We start from the raw sequence: 21,154 nt of genomic DNA, 5'->3' as shown, positions 1-21,154 counted from the left end.
TAGATTTTTTTAAACTACTAATCTGTTTTCCTTTCTGAGCATCACCCATATCTAAGCTAGGAAGGAGAGAGTCTTCCCTCTCCAATGATTTCATGAATGCTACTTTCAGTTTCTCCTAGGTTTTTTTTAAACTTATCAATAAATCTGGAATTAATTTTGGGAGGGCTGAGATAATGATCTAAATTGATTTTCCCCAAGGAGCTCGTCAGTCGCTCCTGCTCCGTTTACTGACAGTCTTCTCCCCTGCTCTAGCCTCTGATGCCTCCTCCAGCATATATTAAATTCCTACATCTAACAGGGTCAGTGTCAGGGCTGTCTGTTCTGTGGCATCCATCTGTGGCCTCTTCCTAGACCAGCACCACGCTGACTGTAGAACGTTGATAAGCAGAGTGGGGGGTGGAGGGCACCAAGGAGCCTGGCAGAGAAGACAGGGAAGAGCTTCCAGGGCAGACAGTGCAGTCTGAACAGAAACAGAACAAAGGGGAAGTTCAAGGCCTCGTGAGAGGATGAAAAGTCTCCAGCCTCATGAAACACAGGAGACGGGGAAATAAGGAAGGGAGCAGGGAAAACAGGAACGGGGAGGCGGCAGGGGACACAGTGTGGGACAGGTCAGAGCCCCAGGACAAGGAGAATTCCTATGTGCGGTGCCATATGGGATGCACCCAGTGGAAGACATGCTCTTGCTGTCCTCAAGGGCTGCACATAGAAACCCTGATGACAAGACATCAGCTGTAAGAAGGGATGACAATGCCATGACAGCATCACCAACCAAGTGCTCCAGGGCCAGCAGAAACATTAGGTGTCTACTCCTCATCCTATCCAGATGTGTCTCACCTCCGGTGAACCCCTGGAAGACTGGAAACAACTCAAATGTCCATCACCTGGTAAGTGGATAAGCAAATTGTGGTATATCCATACAATGGAGCACGACTTAGCAATACGCAGGAATGAATTATTGATACACAGTACAACACGCATGAATCTCAAAATAATTATGCTGAGTAAGAAAATAAGACCAAAGAAGAGAACATACTGTATGATTCCTTTTCTATAAAAGTCCAGAAAATGCAAACGCATCTAGGGTGACAGAAAGTAGACCAGCAGTTGTCTGGATGGGAGGCGGAGGCAGAGGCAGGCTGGGGCGGAGGCCCTGGCAAGAGGAAGGGATTGCAAAAGGGCCGGAAGAAACATCTAGGGGTGGTGGCTAATTCCATTATCTTGATTGTGGTGATGACTCTGCTGATACATACATAAAACTTACCAAACTGTACACTTTAAATGTATGCAGTTTATTGTATGTCAATTATACCCAATAAAGCTGTAAAAAGATCGCCCTTGTCTTACACTTGGTGGTACTTATTTAATAGGTCTGGGCCGGAACTCAAGCAGCAGCGTTTTTCCTAAGCTCCCAAGGTGAGCCTGGAAGCCCCAGGTGTCTGAGCTGCTTTGTGGTTCTCAGATTCCCTCTTTGTAAAGGAAGGATGGCGTGGGGGACACTGGCAAAGTATATTCTTGCTCGTGTGGAGTTCAGCACGTTGCTAAGACCAGGAAGTGGCCACTCCTTCCCTGTTGGTTATTCCTGCCCCTCTTCTCACGCTAGGACCTGGGGCTGATGAGGTCTGTGTAGTTTGTTCTCTGATCTTTTTCTGCTGTCCCAATGTATGTGATGCTTCTTCTCAGCCCACATCCCCTATCCCAACACACTCTGGCCCCATGACATGATGAACTGTCAGAGGGGGTCACCATGTCTCCCCCATGTCCCTGCCTGTGGAACGCCTGCAGGGTAGTTAGGGTACGTGCCCCCTTGCTCAGATGGGACAGCTCTCCAGGGCAGCCACGGCTCTGATGGGGTTCAGGGCAGCTTGCCCCCAGGTGCGCCACACTGGTGTGAGGGTTATTTCAAGCTGAAGACAATAAAGGCTCAGAAGACTCAGGAAGAGCATCCGACCCACCTCCTCCCAAACTGCCTAAAAGACTCTGCCATAGAAGGCCTGTTCCAGGAAGGAGCCCACGCCACACGACAGCTATGGTATGATGGATAAAAGGACACCAACAAACCCATTTGTTTGGCCCAGCAAAACCTGTTAACAAACACTTGCATTCCATCTCTATGTAAATTGTCTTCCTCCCCGCTGAAGCGGCAAATCACTATCCCCAACGTCCTCCTCGTCTGGAGCTGAAGATACTTAAACAGGCGGCCTCGGCCAGATGACTGAGTTACTCAGTTTCCCTGGGTTTCTTCCATGTATACATGCTCTTAAACTTTGTTTGATTTTCTCTTGCTAACCTGCCTTTTTAATTATTTGACCAGCCATAAGAACCTTAAGAGAAAGAGGGTAGGGGAGGCGGGTGGGAATTCTCCCACTTTCCCGACAGTTTCCTCATCAGACCAGCACGTGGTCAGCAACAGGAAGCAGTTCCTGTTCGGCGCCCTCCTGGAGGCTTCTGGCTGAGCTTGCTGGTCGTCCGCACACCACACCACACCACACTTCATGCCCACACTGCCCAAAGCATTTCTACAAGCGCCAGCTGCCTGCACGTCCCAGGGAGGAGTGAACCCTCCTTTCACGCCCCGGTGTCAAGCTCACAGTTCATGGGTGGTTCTCTTGGGGCCTCCCAACCTCTGAAACCACAGGTCAGACTGAAAGCCTCTGGCGGCGAAATCCCTAACCCCCAAGAATCTGGCTGTCCTTGGAAGACCAGCTCCCCACCCCTCTCTAGCCTTCTTGATGCTAGAGGGCAGGGCAGGCTGACACGCAGGCCCAGCGCAGTGCCCTCCCAGGAAACCCCGCACTGGGCAGCTGCATCCATTCCTTCTCACAGCCCCTGGGTCCTTTACACACATCAAATTAAGTCCTTCGCCACTACATTTCCCAGTGCCTCCCTGTTCAGATGCCTCCAGCACAACATCTCTCACTCCATGACAAACTGTGGAGGGTGGGGGGAGGACAAAGAAGGGACGCTTTCAGGAAGGGTAGGAGACACGCAGTCACCAACATGACCTTTGCCCCCAATCTGGAGATTTTGGTTTTAGACGTGTTAGTTTAGCTTCTTGTGGATCCTTGCATTTTGCAGCATCGCAGCAGCATTTGGTCACCAAAATGTTTCCAGACAGATTTGTGATTTTTTTTTTTTTTTTTTTGCATCTTGATACTTGGTTTGCATTAACAGGTTAAATGAATAGCCAAATTATATATATAGTATTCATCAATAGAGGAAGGTGGAAGCGGAGTGTTGGAGGAGAAAGAGTGTGGATTCCTACCAGGCGGCACTATTTTATCAGGTGAGGAAGTGAGAGAGTTGTTTCTATGGTTAATCTTAGTACAACAGGGAGAAATGCTTGCCAGTTGCCAGAGCAGATTTGACTGCAAACCCTCTTGCCCTTCCGGGAGAGCCCAGGTTAGCACTCCCATTACAAATGGAGCTCAGTCTCGTGTCATGACTGCAGTGACGGAATCCAAATCTTTCAGGACTGTTTACAGACATGCCAGGAGAGCAGAGGCACGTAGTCAGGAGGAAGATCCACATTCGATAGCAGGAGCCCCCTCCCCATGACAGCTGCTCCTGCTTCCTCAGGAGTTAGGCTGCTTTGCTCACCTGTCTGCCCAGGTCTTAGGCTGTCCACTCATCTCAATTAATTGTTTCACCTTCTGTGAGGATGCTGAATGAGCTCACTCAGCATCCATCCAACTCAACCACCTTCTAGTGTGTCTTCCTGTATCACAGAGGCTGGAAACTACATTTCCCAGACTCCCTTGCTGCTGGAATTCCATATTCCTCAGTTTCTTCAGTTTCTTAGATGTGGTTACTTGAGACTTGAATTCCGAAGTGAGTGAAGTGGTGACAGAGACAGAACATGAGGTGCCTTTTTACTGGTGCAGACTGGAACTGAATTGGTGTGATCTGAGAGTTAGCCGCAGTAGTAGAGGCTTCTCCATCTAGCATACGGCGTCCTGGTCACAAAAGGAGCAGTTGCGCAAGGAATTTCAGCCAGGAGTCAAGTTCTTCAGCTCTCACAAGATTCTATGAGCCACTTGATACCCTGTGGTTAATTCATTTCTACTATAACTGAGCTGGGGGTGGATTCTGTTCTCTGCAGCTAAGCCTTGAATGACTCATAAATTATCTACCCATAAGCCTGAGCTAGAAATATGATAAACTTCCTAAATGCTCCTTTTTCTCTCACTTCCCATAGCTACTTGATCCATAAATATTGTCTAAATAAGTTGCGCTAAAGAAAAAGTTCTTCTAATACTTGTTAAAATGGTAAGGAAGTGGAGGAGTTCAGAATGAGTCTCCTCAGATGCGCCACTTTGGCGTATGGAATATCTTGACCTAAAGGCAATCGAGACCCTGCGGGCTCAAGAGAAACCTTTTCCTCTCTTTTAAAGAATTTAAACTAGGGGCCTTGACCATAATAAGAGTTATTACCAGGAATAACTTTTTATAACCTATCTGTACGACAGGGCAAAGCTCCAATTAGTAAATATCTGCTCTTCTTACCGCCCCATGCGTCACCCTCCTCCCCTCTGAAGCCTCAGGTCCAGCCGTTCCTTAGCTCAAGATGGCATATATACCTCATTTCACCTTTTTGTCTCTAACCCTCTCATGTGTGTGGGGTTCCCGTATATATGCAATTAAATTTGATTTTCTCCTACTAATCTGTCTCATGTCAATTAATTCTTAGACCAGTTAGAATAACCTAGATGGGTAAAGGAAAATGTCTCACTCCCCCCAAAGAAGGCTTTATTCAGGACTATTGCAATAGGGGTCAAGACTATCACCATAGAAGAGAGAGATCGGGCTCAACTCTCAGTGGATGGAAAACGACTAAGAAGAGACAGCAAGAGCAGGGGAGATTCTTGCTAGACCGGCCTCATAGGATTCCTGGTAAATCTCTTGCTAAATCTCTCCTAATAGGAGCCCAGGTGATCAGATACCAAAGGTGAGGGGATTCTCGATAAACTGACATCAGGATTCTTGCTAGAACTGGGTTGTGCTACTCAAGAAGAGCACTCAAAGGGGCCTGCTCCGTGGCTGAGTGGTTAAGTTCTCGCGCTCCGCTGCGGCGGCCCAGGGTTCGGATCCTGGGCACAGACATGGCACCTCTTGTCAGGCCACGTTGAGGCGGTGTCCCACATCCCACAACTAGAAGGACCTGCAACTAAGATATACAACTGTGTACAGGGGGCGGGGGGCGGGGGTTGGGGAGATAAAGCAGAAAAAAAAAAAAAGATTGGCAACGGTTGTTAGTCCAGGTGCCAATCTTTAAGAAAAAAAAAAAAAGAGTGCTCAGAGGAGCCTGACTAAAGGTCTGGCAGAGGCCACAGTCTGCCACGCCATGTGGATCATGTTAAGGAACTTGTATTTTGTTCTAGGGACAATGGGAAACAAGCCATTGAAATGTTTTGAGTAAGGAAGTGATATGACCTCGTTTATGTTTTACAAGGAAGACATTGGCAGCTGTGTTTCCACATTGGTTGAGGTGGAGAGATGAGGCTGGTGGCATAAGCAGCAAGTGGAAAGGTCTTTCCAGGCCAATACCTAAAGCTCTGCTTCATTCTTTTATAATTTCTGGGCGGGGGAGAGGGGGCGGAATTCTATTAACATCAGCAACAAAAGAGTGAAAGGCTTAGGAACATGCCTAACGAGAAATGAGGAAGCCCTATGTAAAGTAGGCTATGAGACTTTGGTAACAAGCATAAAACAACCCTATAGATTGACAGAAAGCATTTCGAAACGGGAAGACTCAGTATCACAAAGATGTCAGTTCTCTCCAAGTTGATCTACAAAGTCAATGCAATTCCAGTGATATCGAACAATGTTTTTGGACCTTGGCAATCAAATCTTTAAGTTTATGTGGAAGGAAACATCATTTAAAATGCCAAGAAATTTTAGATAAGAAGAATGCGTGTGTATGCCCTTCAAGATATCAAAGTATAATTCAAAATTATAATGGTTTCAACAGTGTAACACTGACAGCATAGCAATTGGCCCAGAAAAAGGTATGTAGACCAGCAGAAGAGAACAAAGAGCTCCAAATAGAAGTGCACATCTCCATGAAAATTTACAATAAAGTAGAGGAAGCATTTCAAATCAGTGAAGAAAGAATGATCTATTCAGTATATGGCATTTTGATGATTGGCTATCCATTTGGGGAGAGAAAAAAGTTAGAGCCTTACTTCAACTATGCACAAAAATAAATATCAGCTGGAGTAAAGTATCCAACTCAAAAACAAAACTATAGAAGCATTAGGAAAAAAATAGAAGTTTTATTATCTTTAAATCGTAACTAAGACAAATGCTGAAGCCATAAAATGAAGACTGACAAATTAGATCCCAAAAAAAGTTGAAACCACTGCAAGACAAATACCACGTAAATAAAGCTAAAAGAAAATTGATGGACTGGGAGAAAAGATTTGCAATCTACAGGACAGATTAATATCCATAATTTTAAAATCATCCACACAAATCATTAGAGAAAGAAGACAACTGAAAGGATATGAAAAGGCTCTTACTAGAAGATATAAAATGGTCATTTTATTCAACCTCACAAGTAATCAAGGAAGTAAAAATTAAAACAGTTTACAGGGGGGCCAGCCCCATGGCCAAGTGGTTAAGTTCATGTACTCCACTGCAGTGGCCCAGGGTTTCATGGGTTCGGATCCTGGGTGAGGACATGGCACTGCTCATCAGGCCATGCTGAGGTGGTGTCCCACATGCCACAACTACAAGGACCCACAACTAAAAATATACAACTACATACCGAGGGGCTTTGGGGAGAAAAATGAAAAATAAAATCTTTAATAAAAAAGAAACAGTTTACAAAATTGAAAAAGATTAATAATATTGTGAGATGAGGTTGTAGGGGAGGAAGACAATTCCTCTGCCCTCTAGGTCCTTCTGGCTGGCCTAAGAATTAAATTGACATGAGACAGAATAGCAGGAGAAAATTCAAACAAAGCTTTATAACATGAATACGTGGGAGAATCCCAGGAAAACTGAGCAACTTGCCAGAATGGCCAAAGCTGCCACCTTAAATATCATCTTCAGCAAAAGACAAAGGAGGACGTTGGGGTAGTGATTTGGGACTTCAAAGGGGAAGAAGGCAATTCACACGGAAGTGGGAAAGCAAATGTTTGGTAGACAGGACTTCGATAAGAGTTGGTTTAGCAAGGACCCTCCCAGTTTATCATACCCAGATTTATCGATGGTGATGGCTTGTCCTGGGGACAGCCTTTCTATCTTAAATCCTTTTAGGCAGGTAGGGGAAAGGTCAAAGTTTCTTTCAGAGTCTTTTGTTCTTAAAAATAATCAAGGCAAAGGGACACATTTTGGGGTGGCCAATTCTGATCCCCCACAAGGTTGTGGAGAAATGGACACTCATATACTATCACCCATTTTGGAGGGAAATTTGACACTATCTATCAAAATTTTAATTGTACACTTCCTTGAAGTGTTGGTAATTTGCTACACAGCAATAGATAATAAATACCAATTTTGATACCTGGACGTGGGGTGCTGCCATAACCAACACCTCACATGTGGGAGTGACTGTGGCATCAGGCAGTAGACAGGGCTAGATGCCTTTGAAGACAGGGTTAGTGAGAGGGTGAAGCGTCTTGAAAACTATTAGAAGTACAGACTTGAGGAAGCTCATTTAAAGGAGAACGTCAAAGGTGTCTTCAAGGTCCCTCCTGCTTCATCTCTCTGCTGTAGTAAAATGTGGAAGGAACAAGATAAGCTAACGAAAGGACTGTTAAATGGAAAGAAGCCAGGACTTAATGGCTTTTTACAAATTTCCACACCCTCTAGGCAGCCACCGACACTAAAGTGAGACCTGGCTTTCAGGTAGAGATCAAGTCCAGGCATTCTCTCAGGAAAACATGGTCTAAACATGAAACCCAAGGTTGTGATCATAGAAGCCCTTAAGACCTCAGAAAGACCTACTGTGGTGCCTCAGAGTATCCTCAGTGAGACAAAATGTCATCTAAACATTGGCAGGCTGTCCCTGACAGATCCTTTCAAGCAAACAATAGGGTTTCCAAGGATGTTCCCCCCTCAGCAGAAGCCCAAGGCAGAGAAGGGCGTATCTTGACGAGATTAGTGGGTGCAGCCTTGTCTAATGGCGTAAACCTCAGTGAGATTCCCAGGGATTCAACAGTTTTTGACAAAGTCGGCAGAAACACTGCCAGTTTGAACTGACAGGGATAAGGAAACTACCAAGTGAAAGCAGGTCTTTGGACCCTTAAAGTTCTACAAGGGGAAAGCAGGCTGAAAAATCTACTCAGCTGCAAACACATAGTACTTTTCATGAAAAAGGAAAGATGAATCAGAAGGCAGAGAGTGGCGTCAAGAGCCACAGGGAATTCTCTCCAGGCTTTGAATCCTAATCAAGGAACTTCCGACATTTGCCTGGCTGGACTTAGGAATTGCTACAGACCTCTTGACGCCACTTTTGAACAGAAACTGTCTATAGTGGTTTTCCTACGCCTGTCCAACCACCATATTTTACACACGTCGGGAACAGATAACTTCTCTCTTTAGTTCACAGATTAAGAGAACTTTACTTGAGGATATTTAAGGATACATCCAAGGAGCTTTGTCCATACCTACACTAATTTAGATGCCAACATTCTGGATTTCAAGCTAACGTTCCAAAGGGAGGAGACTTTGGGGGTTCTTGGGAGGAAGGGAATGTATTTTGCATGTGGGAAGACTATAAATAATTTGTGGTCAGAGAGTAGACTCCTCCCTTCAAAAGATGGAGCCCAATTTCCCTCCCCTTGAATGTGGGCTGTATTTAGTAACTCATTTCTGAGAGATACAATGTGGTGGAAGTGTGATATAGAGGCTTCATGACTTCCTCTTTGTGTGCACGCGTGCGCTCTCTCTCTCTCTTAGATCTCGTGGTCTGGGGGAAGCCGGTGGCCATGTTGTGAGCCTCACAAGAACCCTCTGGAGAGGCACACGTGGCAAATAACTGAGGTCTTCAGCCAACAGCCTCAGAAGTTAGCTTAGAACCAGATCTTCCAGCATCTGCCTTCAGAAAAAAAGCTTTCAGAGAACTGCAAGCTCACGAAAGACTGAGCCAGCATCACCCAGCCAAGACCCCTGAATTCCTGAGCCACAGAAACTATGAGATATTTATTATCTTATCATTTATTTAGGAAGATTAGCCCTGAGCTAACATCCTCCTCTTTTTGCTGAGGAAGACTGGCCATGAGTTAACATCCGTGCCTTTCTTCCTCTACTTTACATGTGGGACACCTGCCACAGTGTGTCTTGACAAGTGGCGTGTAGGTCCACACCCGGGATCCAAACCAGAGAACCCCCGGCCGCCAAAGCAGAACGTGTGAATTTAACTGCTGCGCCACTGGGCTGGCCCCTTATCATTTACTATTTGTTGTTGTTTTAAGCTCCGAAGTTCCGGAGTAATTTGTTACACAGCAATAGATAACTAACACACAAGGTGAAGTTGTCATTAAATACATGGTAATTTCAACAATATGAATTGGAGATTGAATCTTGGAAACACTATGCCATGTGGTCTCTGTGGTAGGAGACCACAGTAAAAAGTGGCAGCAAAGATGTATAGTGCAAATGAAATTTATGTTAATTATAAGAAGAGTGAAGAATAGTGTGACCTCGAGGCTGGCTCTCATAGAACTTTAAGCATGCCCCATAAATTTTCTTTGAATTCTGTTCTTACAGCTTTTCTCCAACCTTTTCAGAACACTAACTGCAGCAGGTCTGTGGTTTTGGCCTGCCTAGCATCCCTTTCTCCTGGTAACAAACACCTCTCCTTCTTTTGGAAAACTTGGCATCTCCATTCCATGTTGGTCACATGACTTCACTAGCTCTGCCACAGGGGCAGCTGTGAAATCAAGCTTGGCAATTGGGATTCTTTATCAGGATCAATATGGATGAGTGAGGGACATAAGCTTTTTTAAGGAGTTGTCCTTGCTACCCAGGGTATCATAATGAAGAAAGAGGCTCTTCAAGAATGAAGCCAATACAGAAAAACCGAGCTGAAAGACAGAGATATGTAAGGAGAGGAGGGAAGGGGGAGGGAGGAGCGGAGGGGGGAATAAAGGGAGAGAGATGACATCTGAATCACTGCCACATTGAATCTAATGACATTGTTTCTGCTTGCTTCTAGATCTGCTATTTTATTTAAACAGAGACAGAGTCCTGTCACAAATAAATAACTTGCTCTCGGGAATTCATTATAAATGGGATTTCCTTTTTTTTGTAGCTTGAGTGAGGATGGGAGGGCCCAAGCTCAGATACACAGGGCTCAGTCACTGCAGGATGCCACACAATTTTTAAACTATTGACCAATCTTATTCTAACACTGCTTTATTAAATTGTCTTTGAACCACACTTTTCATTGTAGTAATTGTCTAATTAATGAGTTGAATAAAATCTTTGACAGTTTCATTCTATTTTGTAATGAATCACGTTTATCTTTTTTTGAAAATTAGACTCTGACAATATTAATCCCTCGTTGCAAACAGAGTCCCTCTTTGTATCATCTGCCTATTAACTTGGTCCATGGTGTCCTTTTGATGTTTTAAGAAGTCCTCTACCCGTCCCCGCAGGCACACTCTCTCACGGAGACTTCTGCACGATTTTTAACCTCCCACCTGTTCACCACTCGGCCCTGGGAGTTCCGATAGGAGGCTTTATTAATTAAAGCAGAATTACCGTTATAGAAAAGTCTAGACTTGGGAGCAAACACACGAACCACCCGTCGCTTATCTGGAGTTTGGGGTGGGAAAAATGGGGTTGGGACGTGAGTCCCCCAGGTCCACCGACGCACGGCCGCGGAGACCCGCTCACGGCGAGAGGCGGCCCTTTCCCTTGGCGCCCCGCCCAGCGGCTGGAGATGGGGCCGCCCCGCCGGGTTCGGGGTGGGCCGGGGAGGGCCGGGGAGGGCCGGGGAGGGCCGCGGGCGGGATCGCGGGGCGCTGCGGGTGGAGGCGGGGCTGGAGGCGGGGCGTAAGGGCTGGAGGCGGGGCGACGGGAGACGGGATGGTGGGGCGGAGGGGCTGGAGGCGGGGCGGCGAGTGAAAGGGCGGGGGGGCAGGGAGGCTGGAGGCTGGAGGCGGGGCTGGAGGCGGGGCGGCGGGGCGGTGGGGCGTCGGGAGATGGGGCGGCGGGGCGGGGAAGCTGGAGGCTGGAGGCGGGGCGGCCGGGCGGCGGGGCGGGAGGCGGGAGGCGGGAGGCGGGGCGGGGCGGGGCGGGGCGGCGTCACCTGACTTCGGGCTGAGCTGGGCACCTCCTCCGGGCGGGCGGGGCGGGGCGAAGGCTGCAGCCGGGCTGACCCTAGCCCGCCGGGCCCAGAGCAGCTGACCAGCCATGGAGCAGCGCGGGTGGGGTCTGCCGAGGCTGTTGGGGCTGCTGGCGCTGCTGGCCGTGCAGGTCCCCCGCTCTTCCGCGTCTTCCTACATGGGGCTGTGGCCCCTGCCACTGTCGGTGGAGATGTCCCCGCGCCTGCTGCGCCTGTCTCCCGAGAACTTCCACATCGGCCACGACTCCTCCTCCACGGCCGGCCCCTCCTGCACCATCCTGCAGGAAGCATTTCGGCGGTGAGCGCCCCGGACGGGCGGCCGGGCGGGGCGGGGAGCCGGGGACCCCGGCGGGGAGGAGACCCGGGATGCGGTGCTGGCGCGGGGGCGAGAGGAGGAACCCCTGAGCACCCTTGTCACCCGCACAGCCACCCAGCCACGCCGGCGCCCTGACCCCATTTCACAGATGAGGAAACAGCCTCCGAGCCAGCCAGTGACCGTCGAAGTCGCAGGTCTAGAAGGTGGCAGAGCCGGCTCGAACCAACAAGGGCTGAAACCCAGGCTCCCCCCACCCCTCCAAGGGACATCTGGGTACTCGGGAAGCCTGGTTTGCGTCCGGGATGCTGAGTGGAGGGAGTGGGCGGCTCCGAATCTGAGGCCTCTTCCGCCTCGGAGGGGAGAGCGGGGTGGGTAGAAGGAGGAGGGAAGTGGCAGCTTCTTACTTGAGGGGAGTTCCGGGAGGGAAATGAGTGCTCACAGCTTGGGGACCAGGGACTCCCCAAAATTGCTTGTCACTTAGGGGCCATCTGCCCACCAGTCTGGTAACGATTCTGATGGCAGGAGGCCTTGGGTTGGGACACTCCTTCAGGCTCCCCTTCCCTTCCCAAATCTCCGCTCCCCGGCGCGTCCGGTGCTTTCCCCTGACCGCGCCGCTGTGGTCGGTGCGCGCGCTGTCCGCTTCTCGTTGTCTGTCCAGCCCGGCACGCGCTGGCTCCCCCAGCTTCCTCTTTCCTTCTTAGCACCTCACATGTCCACAGCTCCCTCCTGCCCGTGACCCCTTTGCTCAGATGGCGTGGACTGTGTAACGGGGAGGCAGCCCAGGCGCCGGCTTTCCTAATCACGCCGTGTTCAAGGTCGATTGCACCTGGGGAGAGGTTCGTGCCTCACGCTTTCCCCTCCTGTGAGATCTGTGTAGGAGGGACTGCCCTGAGGTGTAGAGTGCCCTGAAGGATTGTAGTTTGGTGCTGGCTGCGCTGCCTCCTTCCTCCCCAGATCTTTGTCTCTCTTCCCAGTGGGCATTATAGCTTAGATGTGCCTGCACGACACCAGACAATGGTGGAAAAATGCAAAACTAGCTTAGTAACACCTGCTGGCCCCAGCGGGCCACGGGCTGAACAGGCCGGGGTGCTGCTGGGGAGAGGGCGCCTTCTGCCTTCAGTTTTGTAGACTAACTGGATATTGTTCCCCTCCTTTGGACACCTGCTCAGATGGGCCTTTGGTCTTGAGTCTGCTAACTAATGGTCAGAATGGCTAGAGACCCGTGTAGAAGTCAAACCAAGGTGGCTGGTTGCCGTGGGACAGTGAGAAGGAACAAGAACCTGCACGTCATCTAAAGGAAGGCCATGGCCGGGAAATCTTTGAGAAACACACACACTTACCGTGTTCACTTTGGGACTCATTTTGTAAAATTGGGTTTTCCCTCTGTGCCATACTGCTGGTAAAACAAGGCCTTGGTAATATGCTGGCGCGATGTGAGGAGGGCAGGAAAGCATGGGTGACGTCCCTGAACAATGGTTAGATAACCAGGACTTGAAGGAGCGGTGAGGTGCTTTAAAGACAAGGCTTGGCATTTCGAGGCAGTGCTGGTAATTATCTGAAGGGTTTGCCTCACTGATTCATGCGCTGTGCGTGAGGCAGCTGTTGATTACACCCCGCACTGTTAGGAAGCCACTTATAAAACAGGAGCCTCATGGCTCAGACCTGAAAGCACACCGGTGAGCATCCCAGGATCTCAGGAGGGGCAGTGTCTAGTTCACAATAAAAGCACCACGGTGCTGGAAAGATTTAGAGATGATGGGGATGTTCTGAAAGCTCCAGGCGGTGGGGACACCCATGGCCGAGGCCCCAGGTCCTTCAGAGTCCGTGACTCCTGTCTCTGGAGAGCCCACCTTCTCTCACAAACCTGCTTTGCAGTGGTATGCAGTTTGCAGGCAGAGAGCTCTGTGTGGCTGGCGCATGGCTGCTTTGTCAGCTTCTAGAACAAGGTCCGTCGCATGCTAGTTGCTCATTTTTTTAAGTGAACGAATAGCATTGCTCCCTCAGGTCTGGAAAGGCTAAATTAACCCAGATACGTTGGACACCACTGCCTCAGAACCCTTGGAGTTTTCTGTTAGAGTTTTAATACCTAGGGCCAAGATTTTCCTTACTTGAGACAAGCCAGCACCTAACTCAGATCTCAAAGCTGTTGGCAGATTTAATTTTCCTTTTTTTTAAAAAAAAAAACTAGTTGTGGTAAAATACACGTAAGATTACCATCTTAACTATTTTTAAGTATACAGTTCAGTGATCTTAATTTCCTTTTTTTTTTGTTTTGTTTTGTTGGTTTTTATTTTGAGGAAGATTAGCCCTGAGCTAACATCTGCCTCCAATCCTCCTCTTTTTGCTGAGGAAGACTGGGCCTGAGCTAACATCCATGCCCATCTCCCTCTACTTTATATGTGGGATGCCCTCCACAGCATGGCTGGACAGGTGGTGAGTAGGTCTACACCCAGGATCCTGGCCAACAAAGCCTGGGCCACCGAAGTGGAACATGCAAACTTAACCACCGTGCCACTGGGCTGGCCCCTTAGTTTCCTTTTGAATCTGTTGAGGTGTTCCTCTGAAAAGGGCCCCTCTTGGGGTCAGCCCCATGGCCTAGTGGTTGAGTTCAGCACGCTCCACTTCAGTAGCCTGGGTTCACAGGTTTGGATCCTCGGCGCAGACCTACACCACTTGTCAGCCATGCTGTGGTGGTGGCCTACATATAAAGTGGAGGAAGATTGGCAACAGATGTTAGCTCAGGGCTAATCTTCCTTAGCAAAAAAAACCAATAAAATAAAAGGGCCCTCAGCACCTTCATCCATTCTACTCTCTCAATGGTTAACTTCCACATACCTTCAAATTCATTGGAACTTTCCTGTATCTCCTTACTTCTCTGGGAGAACACATGACATTCTTACACATAAGTAGCATACACAACTTTCTGGCTTATCAAGATCTATAAAATATTACTTAAATTGGATTTGGAAGTCCAAAAGCAGGGGGCATATCAGGGCCAGTTGGCTAAGTGGCTCCGCAGCGTCATTTGGGAATCTGTTCTCTCCGTCTCCGCTCTGCATCGTTAGTGTGGCTGCAGCTGGCCCAGGTATCCCATTCAGAGAAAGTGTTCTTGTGGCTCTCGGAGGAGAGGAAGCTTCCACCACCCCCTCCCCGCCACAGCAGGGTCAGAGCTGGCCTGCACACCCGGGCGTGACGGGCTGCCCGTTCATCGTGTGATTACTGGTTCTTAACGGAGGCTTCGTGTGTGTCACTTGGGATGGTGGGGGGACTTGTACAGTCCTCACGCCTGGCTACCACTCTCAGAGACACTGACTCTGAAGGTCTGGACGTGAGTATGTTCAGAAGGCTCCCAGGCAGGTGCTTCTGCGGTGCACAGTAGAGCCTCTTGTTGAACTAACACGGGGCAGCGTGAACTTGAGGCGTCAGCTACGGTGCTCACATGGGCATTTCAAACTTGGCTATACTGCGTTCAAATTTTGTTTGAATTTTTTTCTCACACAGATATTACGACTATATTTTTGGTTTCTACAAGTGGCATCGTGGCCCTGCCAAGTCTCACGCTGCACCGGAGTTAGAGCAGCTTCTCGTCTCGGTTGTCCTCGACTCGCAGTGTAACGCCTTCCCCAATGTCTCTTCAGACGAGTCCTGTGAGTACCGTGTCAGGTGAATGTGTTATGGTCAGAGATGCTTGTCACAGACGTCAGTGCCAGAAGCAGGCTCCATGCCATGAACTCTTGTGAGCTCTTGGCCAGTGAGTTTATAATTCCTATTTTTAAAATTACTGTTAAAGTCTGATGATAAAAGTAATACATAGTCATGGTAGAAATATCTTTTTTTGAGGAAGATTAGCCCTGAGCTAACATCCGTTGCCAATCCTCCTCTTTTTTCTGAGGAAGATTGGCCCTGAGCTAACATCCATGCTCATCTTCTTCTATTTTATACGTGGGACGCCTGCCACAGCATGGCTTGATAAGCCATGCATGGGTCTGCGCCTGGGATCCGAACCCATGAACCCCAGGCTGCTGAAGTGGAGCCACTCTGCCACCAGGCTGGCCCCTCTAGAAAATCTTTAAGTACAGTGAAGAGGAGGAAATACATCACTCATGATCCCAGCATTCAGCATTAACCACTGTCACTTCAGGGTTCTTTTTGCAGAGTAATAGTTTTAAATATTTTACAGAGATATAAATATAAACATGATAAACAATGACATGAAAACAGGGTAATTCTGTACATGTGGTTTTTATATTCTGCTTTTTTGCATAACAATACATTATAAACATGTATTTCATTAAATATTTTTCTGTAAGATCATTTTTAATGGCTCAATAATGTTCTACCACTGTGTGGACATGCCAGAACTTACTTAGCTAACCCCTTATTTTTGGACACCTAGGTAATTTCTTAACTTTTACTTTGAAGACAAATCTGTTTTTCTATCCATGATCTCTATTTATAATCTAATTTGACACAAAGATAATGTAGAAATTGGGGAAGTGGGAGGTGGAGCTATTTTATTTGATTGACAGTAGAATCAACATTTAGTTACATGATTTTTTTTTGTTCCTTAAGAGATTATTCTCTAAGGCTTTTCCCAAATTGTTTCGGAAGGAATAAGCAGTTGGGCAGACCCTTTCTGTAGAGCATTCTGCCTGGGAGGGATGTGGAATTGCACCAAGGAATCAAAGAGGAGCAGTGTGAGGACACCGGTGACAGGAGGGTAGTGCAGCGCACGCGCACTGTGCGCTGGGCGTGGAGAGAGAGGACACTGCCTGCCTGAGAGAAGAGAGTGGCTCCTTTGTCCTCAGATTGCCTCAGAGAGCTAGGGCATCTCTGCATCCTCTTGGTATGGATGAGATTTCTTAATAATAATTCTCTTTGAAAAATAACTTCATCTCTCTTCAATTCTGCACTGTTCTTAGAAGAGAAACAGGATAGTTTGCTAGCATTAGCCACATGATTTCATCTGACAGCCAGCACTCTGACACAAGAGGAATTAGGTTTTGCAATCTAAATTGAGATCGAAGTGGTCATTAAATTACCAAGGAAAATTTGCTGACTGTTGGTAATACAGTGACATATTGTAAATTCCAGGAATTGGAATGTACCCAGACTGGAGAGTTGTAGCTTATCTTCCATTCAGCTTTGCAAACCTTCTTTATTCTAAAAGGGAAGCTTCTTGAGACAAGCTGATTGTAAAATTTTCTGGTTGAAGGATAAGCTAGTGTTAAATTTTAAACTAGTTTATGATGATGATAGAAGTAAAACACACAAATGGAAGTAAAAAGTTATCAGCTGTTCCAGAGGGTGAGGGAAGGTTGGAGGAAATGACAAGTGTTATAGCATCATCTATTAAAAATAAAAACATGCAAGCTCTCAGAACCGGAAGTGGACTAATTTCTACTGTAGAGAAATAATTACATATATCAAGGATGTTCAATGCAGTTTGCCTATAACAGTGAAGAATTATAAGCAAAACTAAATGTTCATCAATAGAAGGGCGAAATATATCTTGTTAATTCACACTAAAGAATACTACACAATATTTAAGAATAAAGAAGCTGGGGAGGAGGCAGAGCAAAATGGCGGGGTGAGCTGACCCGGGACTCTCTCCCCTCCAAAGTACAACAAAGGACTGAAAAAAACCCCCGAATTTCAGCTAATGAACCTAATGCCAGGACTCAGAGACCTACAGTATCAAAAGACAGAGGACGGAGCCCCTACTGCCTGCCTGGGAGGAGCTGGAACCTGGTAGGAGAGAACATCACTCCATCCCCTAGAAACCGGGCTCGCCGTGCGGGTCCGGGAAGGAGCGGGGGAGGGGCTGCGCGACCAGGGGATCGTCTAGGACTCCCGCTGCCAGTACAGTGGAAACCTGCTGACGGGGTAAAGCTTCCGTTCGTGGGGACCCCATAAACCTAGGGCATCGGGAGACCAGAGAACAGAACTGATCAAATCCAGATCGGTGTGCGAGAGAAACCGGCCCCGCCCCCGCCCCCGCCCCCGCCCCAGCAGAGCGCACTGGGCGCCGCCATCTTGCCCCAAGGCAGAGAGCTCAGAACGCAGGGCTCTCGACCCCCATCTAGTGGCGACAGGCTGTAACTGCAACCGAATTCTACCACCATGCGAAAAAACTGCTCCACTACCATCCAGCAATATATAAAAGCCCCAGACCAGAAGGAAAACAATAAAAACACAGAATTAAGTCCTGAGGACTTGGAATTAGGTAAACTAAATAAAAATGAGTTCAGAGCAGCTATAATCAAAAAACTCAATGAGGTAGAGAGAAAGATAGAGAAACAAGCTGAGTTCTGGGGTTACTTCACAAAAGAGATTGAAATTATAAAGAAGAATCAAACAGAATTACTAGAGATGAAAAACACAATGGACCAGATAAAACAGAATACGGATTCCCTGACTGCCCAGGTAGACTCCATAGAAGAGCAAATTAGCATAATCGAAGATAGACAGGCTGAATGGCTCCAGACAGAGGAAGAAAGAGAACTAAGGATTAAAAGGAATGAGGAAAGTATCAGAGAGATAGCAGATTCAATGAGGAGAAAGAATTTAAGGATCATAGGAATTCCCGAGAACGTGGGAAAGGAAAATGGAGCAGAAAGTGTGCTTAATGAAATTATAGAAGAGAACTTCCCAAATCTAGGGATTGAGGGAGAAATGTGTGTAGAGGAAGCTTTCAGATCTCCTAATTTGTCAATGTAAAAAGACCTACTGCAAGGCATATAGTAGTACAAATGGCAAAAAGGAAAGACAAAAAAAGAATACTCAGGGCTGCAAGACAAAAGAGAATTACCTACAAAGGTGTTCCTATCAGACTTTCAGCAGATTTCTCTGCAGAAACCTTACAAGCTCGGAGAGAATGGAGTGACATATTCTAAGCTTTAAAAGATAAAAATCTTCAGCCAAGAATACTCTATCCAGCAAGAATATCCCCCAGATATCAGGGAGAAATTAAATCTTTTCCAGACAAACAAAAGTTACGGGAATTTGTAACCAAAAGTCCTCCACTACAAGAAATCCTCAAGAAGGCTCTCATACCTGAAAAAAGAAAAAAGGGAGAAAGGGGTCACAAACCACAGAGTAGGGAGACAGATAAATAGAACCAGAATAGGATAGCAAATATTCAACTATAGCATTAGGATAAAGGTAAGGAAACTACCAAAGCAAAGATGATCTTATCACTCTAACTACAAACTCATAACACAAGTTGGAACAAGAAGTGAAAATAATAATTTAGGAGGGGAAGAACAAAGGGACTAAATTAGTCTAGGCCAAGTAAGTAAGAGACCACCAGAGAATAGACTATATTATACACGAGATTCTAAATACAAACTTCAGGGTAGCCACTAAACTAAATAACAGAACAGAGACACAAATCATAAATAAGCAAAAATCTAAGAAACCCAGCATAAGAAATTGCAGTATCAAATGAGTAGGATAAAGCACACAGGAAGAGAAAAGCAGGAAAGCCAGATAATGAGCAACAGATTGACAGCTTTAAGTCCACATGCATCAATAATCACGCTTAATATAAACGGATTGAACTCTCCAATAAAAAGACACAGAGTGGCAAAATGGATTAAAGAACAAGATCCAACAATTTGTTGCCTCCAGGAAACACACCTCAGCCCCAAGGACAAACACAGGCTCAGAGTGAAGGGGTGGAGGACAATACTTCAAGCTAATAGCAAGGAAAAAAAAGCAGGTGTTGCAATTCTTATATCAGACAAAGTGGTTTTCAAAATAAGATGGGTAAAGAGAGACACACAGGGACAATATATAATGATCAAAGGGACACTCCATCAAGAAGAAATAACGCTTATAAATATCTATGCACCCAACATAGGAGCACCAAGGTTCATAAAGCAACTATTAACAGACCTAAAGGAAGATGTTAAAAACAACACAATAATAGTAGGGGACCTCAACACCCCACTCGCATCAATGGACAGATCATCCAGACAGAAAATCAACAAGGAAATAGTGGAGCTGAATGAAAAACTAAAACAATTGGACTTAATAGACATATATAGAACACTTCACCCTAAAACAGAAGAATACACATTCTTCTCAAGTGCACATGGAACATTCTCAAGGATAGACCATATGTTGGGAAACAAGGCAAGCCTCTACAAATTTTAAAAAATTGAAATAATAACAAGCATCTTCCCTGATCACAATGCTATAAGGCTAGAAATTAATTACAAGAAAAAAGCTGAGAAAGGCACAAAGATGTGGAGACTAAACAATACACTACTGAACAAGCAATGGATCATTGAAGAAATTAAAGAAGAAATCAAAAAATACCTGGAAACAAATGAAAATGATAGCATGCCATAGCAACTCATATGGGATACAGCAAAAGCTGTATTAAGAGGAAAATTCATTGCAATACAGGCACATCTTAACAAGAAAAATCCCAAATAAGCAATCTTAAACTACACCTAGCTGAACTAGAGAAAGAAGAACAAATAAAGCCCAAAGTCAGCAGAAGGAGAGAAATAATAAAAATCAGAGCAGAAATAAATACTATTGAAACAAAAAAGGCAGTAGAAAGGATCAATGAAACAAAGAGCTGGTTCTTTGAGAAGATAAATAAAATTGACAAACCCCTAGCCAGACTTACAAAGAAAAAAAGGGAGAAAGCTCAAATAAACAAAATCAGAAATGAAAGAGGAGAAATAACAACAGACTCTGCAGAAATACAACGGATTATAAGAGAATACTACGAAAAACTCTATGCTAACAGAATGGATAACCTAGAGGAAATGGATAAATTCTTGGACTCCTACAATCTCCCAAAGCTCACTCAAGAAGAAGCAGACAATTTGAACAGACCAATCACAAGGAAAGAGATTGAAACAGCAATCAAAAACATCCCAAAGCATAAAACCCCAGGACCAGATGGCTTCCCTGGGGAATTCTACCAAACTTTCAGAGAGGATTTAATACCTATGCTTTTCAAGCTATTCCAAAAAATTAGGGAGGGTGGAACACTTCCTAACACATTCTATGAGGCCAACATCATGCTGATACCAAAACCTGACAAGGACACCACGAAAAAAGAGAACTACAGGCCAATATCACTGATGAACATAGATGCAAAAATTCTAAACAGAATTTTGGCCACCAAAATTCAGCAATTCATCAAAAGGATCATACATCATGATCAAGTGGGATTCATACCAGGGACACAGGAATGGTTCAACATCTGCAAATCAATCAACGTGATACACCACATCAACAAACTGAGGAATAAAAACCACATGATCATCTCAATAGATGCAGAGAAAGCATTTGACAAGATCCAACAGCCATTTATGATAAAAACTCTGAATAAAATGGGCATAGAAGGGAACTACCTCAACATAATAAAGGCCATATATGACAAACCCACAGCCAACATCATACTCAATGGACAAAACCTGAGCGCCATCCCCCTGAAAACAGGAACGAGACAAGGATGCCCTCTATCACCACTCTTATTTAACATAGTACTGGAGGCCCTGGCCAGAGCAATCAGG

General features: G+C 46.3%; 2 protein-coding genes across 5 annotated transcripts in view; one reads left to right on the top strand and one right to left on the bottom strand.

The window, feature by feature from the left end:
- GFM2 (GTP dependent ribosome recycling factor mitochondrial 2) overlaps positions 1-21,154 on the bottom strand; it is a 109,425-nt gene that overhangs the window by 1,563 nt on the left and 86,708 nt on the right. The gene's annotated exons all lie outside the window — the stretch shown is intronic.
- HEXB (hexosaminidase subunit beta) overlaps positions 11,243-21,154 on the top strand; it is a 33,241-nt gene continuing 23,329 nt past the window's right edge. Inside the window, exons 1-2 of one of the 2 annotated variants that reach the window (XM_008508742.2) lie at positions 11,243-11,594; positions 15,114-15,259. In XM_008508742.2, coding sequence (XP_008506964.2) covers positions 11,365-11,594; positions 15,114-15,259 — 376 coding nt within the window. In that variant the 5' untranslated portion in view covers positions 11,243-11,364. The remainder of the gene's footprint in view (positions 11,595-15,113; positions 15,260-21,154) is intronic. The other variant, XM_008508743.2, reaches the window with a different exon arrangement.

This window comes from Equus przewalskii, chromosome 13, assembly GCF_037783145.1.
Source record: "Equus przewalskii isolate Varuska chromosome 13, EquPr2, whole genome shotgun sequence".
Taxonomy (NCBI): Eukaryota; Metazoa; Chordata; class Mammalia; order Perissodactyla; family Equidae; genus Equus; species Equus przewalskii.
This window is presented reverse-complemented; position numbering and strand designations above follow the sequence as displayed.